The following is a 4,026-nucleotide window of genomic DNA, read 5'->3' on the forward strand; positions in this document are numbered from 1 at the left end:
TTCTTATTCGTTTTGCTAATAAACTTTCTACGTTTCTTATTTATTTGGTTATATATTGTACATGTTTACTTATTTCCAGTTTTGTATAGGCTACCTATTTAAACTTTATGTAAGTTATTTGTTATTTTATATTAGGCATAGCCTGCCCTATAGCATGGTGTATTTTTATTCGGTTTGTTAAAAGTTCTATGTTTTATATATAGGCTAAAGCGAGTTTGACGTTGTATTTTGTTGTTGCATTCAAGCAATTGACGCCAAATTGATGCTAATTCGCTAAACTATTTAAAAGCGAAGGAAAGCGAGGAAAAGAGGGAAAATTCAAATGAACTAAAAACGAACAATTGCTTTACGCCGAATTGCCACTATTTGAAAGTGAAAGTAAAATGCGCACACCGCTTTTGCAAGCTATTTAAAAGCGAAGGAAAGCGAGGAAAAGAGGGAACGCCCCTGCCCCCACGGTGATACCGGTATTATCGGTGTTGTCACACATCGATTAACCAGTGGGAAAATTTCCTCACCGTCACAACCCTAACAGGAACAAGTATGATACATAGAAATTTCGTGTCAGTGCTTTATTTGAGTGGACTTTGTGAGCATTCGCATGGGCCGTCAGCAACTCCGTTGAACGCACATTCATAGAGAGGAATATTAAGCGGAGCGTCTCACCGCTCAGTGACGACTGCTATAGGGAGAGTGAAACCTGCGGGTATATATGCGGCACGCCATATATTTTCAGCCGTTATTGTCTTTTGGCCAAAAACCGAAAATGCCATTTTCTCCAGATAATTTTTGGTGCATCCCTGGTTCAAACGAGAAAATTTACATCCAAGATGTAGGTGAGTTTGTTTCTTCATCAGAATATTTAGCATTCCATCACTTGCTCACCAATGGATCCTCTGCAGTGAATGGGTGCCGTCAGAATGATCCAAACAGCTGATAAAAACATCACAACAATCCACAAGTAATCCACGCCACTCCAGTCTGTCAGTTAACATCTTGTGAAGTGAAAAGCTGAGTGTTTGTAAGGAACTAATCCACCCTTAAGGCATTTTTACTTTAAACCTTTGCTTCTGGCCAAGTCCACATTCCATAATATTGGTTTCTCCAGTGAAAAATTCCATCCCATGTTGTCCTCTCACATGAAAATTTACTGACATATTTGTTTAGAACTGTTTTCACTTATAAACGGTGCTTGATCTGTGCATATTTCTCTCCTGATTTAGACAAGATGACTTTGTCTCTGGAGAAAGCAATATTATGGATAGAGAACTCATTTTAGCCAGAAGCGATGGTTTGAAGATAAAAACGTCTTAATGATGGATCTGTTTATTACAAAATTTACGTTTCACAAGACATTAACTGATGGACTGGAGTGGCGTGGATTATTGTGATGTTTTTATCAGCTGTTTGGAGTCTCATGAGCAAGTGATGGAATGCTACATTCTCCAAATCTGTTCCCATGAAGAAACACATCTACATTTTGGATGGCCTGAGGGTAATTTTTCCGCTAGTTTTGGTTTTTGGGTAAGTACTCCTTCAAGTGTTTGACTGATTCAGACCTCTGCTAATCGATTCAGCCAATTTATTAATATGAACCGCCTCAATTGAGTGAATCTTTCATGAATTGGGCAGCACATTATGCTTTGTTCATGGTTGCATGCAGTCAGTGAGAACAACGCTGCACAATGTTTTTCTTTCTCATCAGACAATTCAAAAGCTGACAACTCATCTACAATATATATGCACATTTTTTACCGTGTGGCTGCAGCTTCAGCGACGTCGCTCCTGAATAGCACTACATGATGCACTGGTGTGTGCAGTGCCGTGCAGCTCTTCTGTGGCTGCAGTAATTGAAACATTGTAAGCTTTTAATCATCTCTGACTCATTAAAAACACCATGTGTATTAATGAATATATTAAACTGCTTAACGAGACTCTCTTAATGAGGCTCTTAGGATGGAATGGATCCTCCTCCGTGTGCAGATCTGGTTTTTATTTACTTGGAAATGAGCTCAGATCACAGTTTTTACACAAGAAGTCAGCCTACTTTTGGCCTACCTATAGTTAGTGGTTGGTTTAAAGGATTTGATGTCCAATAAACTTTCTTTAATTGTATTATTATTCTTTTTTAATTTTTTTTATATATAATTTCAGATTTAATTTCATTACACTCCCAATGTACGACTGTCTAACTTTTAGTTAGTGGGGTTTGCTTGCATAGCTATTTCTCTGTTTGGTGATTTTAACACTGCACATTTGTCTTATTATCATGAATGATACCTCAAATCATCTGGCAGAACGCCCTTCTTTAGTTTATTATTTTATTTGATTGGATTTTATAATTTTTTTTTAATAAAATAAAATGTATAAAATATTTAGCATTTTTCATGCTTTAAAAAATATATTATTTAGCTTCAAACTGCAAACAAATCTGAATACACTTTTTTATTTTCTTTTGGTCATACCAATAAACCACTAAATTGAAACTGAAATTAAATTGAATCTGAAATTTAATTTGGAGAGAAGAAAAAAAAAGAGAAGAAAAATACATAGGATTGCATTGAAAGAGAGACCCGAGCCATATCTAGCTTTAGGATATCATAAAGACTTGGCATTATTTTTTGTATTTTATTATTATTATTTGTTTAATTTATTTTTTATTTTATTAAACATTTTATTTTATTATTTATTTAATTTGAACTATTTATTACTTTTTTTGCTTTTCATATTATTATAATAATCAATTTTTATATTATTTTGCTTTTAAATAAAATGAATAGCACCTTGGTGGCAACTTTTCTGCTGATACATTTCCTTTCCTTTTTTTAATTTGTTTTCAAATTATCAAATATTTGAGTTTTTAATATATTTTTTTATATTTTGTTATATTTGGCTTCTAACATAGCTAAGCTACAAACAATCTTAAATGCACAATTTTTTTTATACCAACTGAACACTAAATTGAGAACTGAAATTAGATTTGGAGAGGGGAAAAAATGGCAAAAAAGCACTACACATAATTGCACTGAAGGATGGACCCAAGCAATATCTAGCTTTAGGATATCATAGAGACTCGGAGGTGGGCTCTTTTTTACTTGTTACAGTTTGTAAGCACCTCCAACAACTCCATCATGCCAGTGTTGCACTGCATGGGCAAGCACCACTAAAATCCTTTTCTTTTTACTTAGAAATGATCTGAGCTCATTATAATCTCTGTGCCAGCTCTCTGGCATTCATTTAAAAAGCCAACACTTCAGCTGGGTTAACAGTGACGTAATTAGTGACTTTTCAGAGCCATTCCTGATGTCTTAAAGAGGCGGCACGTGTGGGGAACAAGATGTGCTCTCAAGCATGCTGTTAAAAAAATTCGTTAAACCGAGTGTTACGTGCTGTGCTATTAAAATCAACCTTGAGCAGATTGTACAACACTTTCATCTCATTTTGATCGCTCTCCCTCTCTCTTGTTCTCAGGTTATGTGTTCTGCATGTTGCACCGGTTGCCGGAGCAACACGACTGTATGTTTGACCACCTGGGCCGTGGCCGAGAGGAAGCTGTGCTGAAGATGGTTAAACTGGACCGCAAGGTGGGCCGAACCTGCCAGCGCATCGGAGAGGAGTGCTCTTGAACGCCCCCCTACACACACTCTCTCTCTCTCTCTCTCTCTCTCTCTCTCTTTCTCTCTCTCTCTCTCTCTCTCACTCACACACACACACACACACACACACACTTGTCCACCGACCACATGACTCACTCACCTGTTAGTGGCATCTTTTTTCCTCCAACACATCTCAGAGGACCTACACCCCTGCTTGACCTCTGACCTGTGACCCCTCTCAGTAGCCTCGTGCTCATCACACACAGGCGACCCGCACAGCCTTAACTTTCTGTTATCTGTCCCTCCACACATCCAAACGCAGGTCAGTAGGTCAGATGAATTTGGCAGTCTGCTTTGGAGAACTGCTCTCGTCTCAGAGGCTGCGATCGACTCCAGGGGAAACACATCGATCGATCGAGACCCCTGGGAA

At 37.7% G+C, this 4,026-nt stretch overlaps 1 protein-coding gene across 6 annotated transcripts in view; it reads left to right on the top strand.

Annotated features, from left to right (window-relative positions):
- LOC107676388 (AN1-type zinc finger protein 3-like) overlaps nucleotides 1–4,026 on the top strand; it is a 28,354-nt gene that overhangs the window by 16,838 nt on the left and 7,490 nt on the right. For 3 of the 6 annotated variants that reach the window (XM_016470924.1, XM_016470921.1, XM_016470925.1), the window contains exon 6: nucleotides 3,472–4,000. In XM_016470924.1, the coding sequence (XP_016326410.1) occupies nucleotides 3,472–3,626 (155 nt within the window). In that variant the 3' untranslated portion in view covers nucleotides 3,627–4,000. Of the gene's footprint in view, nucleotides 1–1,768; nucleotides 1,861–3,471; nucleotides 4,001–4,026 lie in introns of those variants that run through there. The other 3 variants (XR_001632735.1, XM_016470922.1, XM_016470923.1) reach the window with 3 other exon arrangements.

The sequence above is a fragment of the Sinocyclocheilus anshuiensis genome, unplaced genomic scaffold (assembly GCF_001515605.1).
Source record: "Sinocyclocheilus anshuiensis isolate Anshui unplaced genomic scaffold, SAMN03320099.WGS_v1.1 scaffold961, whole genome shotgun sequence".
Lineage (NCBI taxonomy): Eukaryota > Metazoa > Chordata > Actinopteri > Cypriniformes > Cyprinidae > Sinocyclocheilus > Sinocyclocheilus anshuiensis.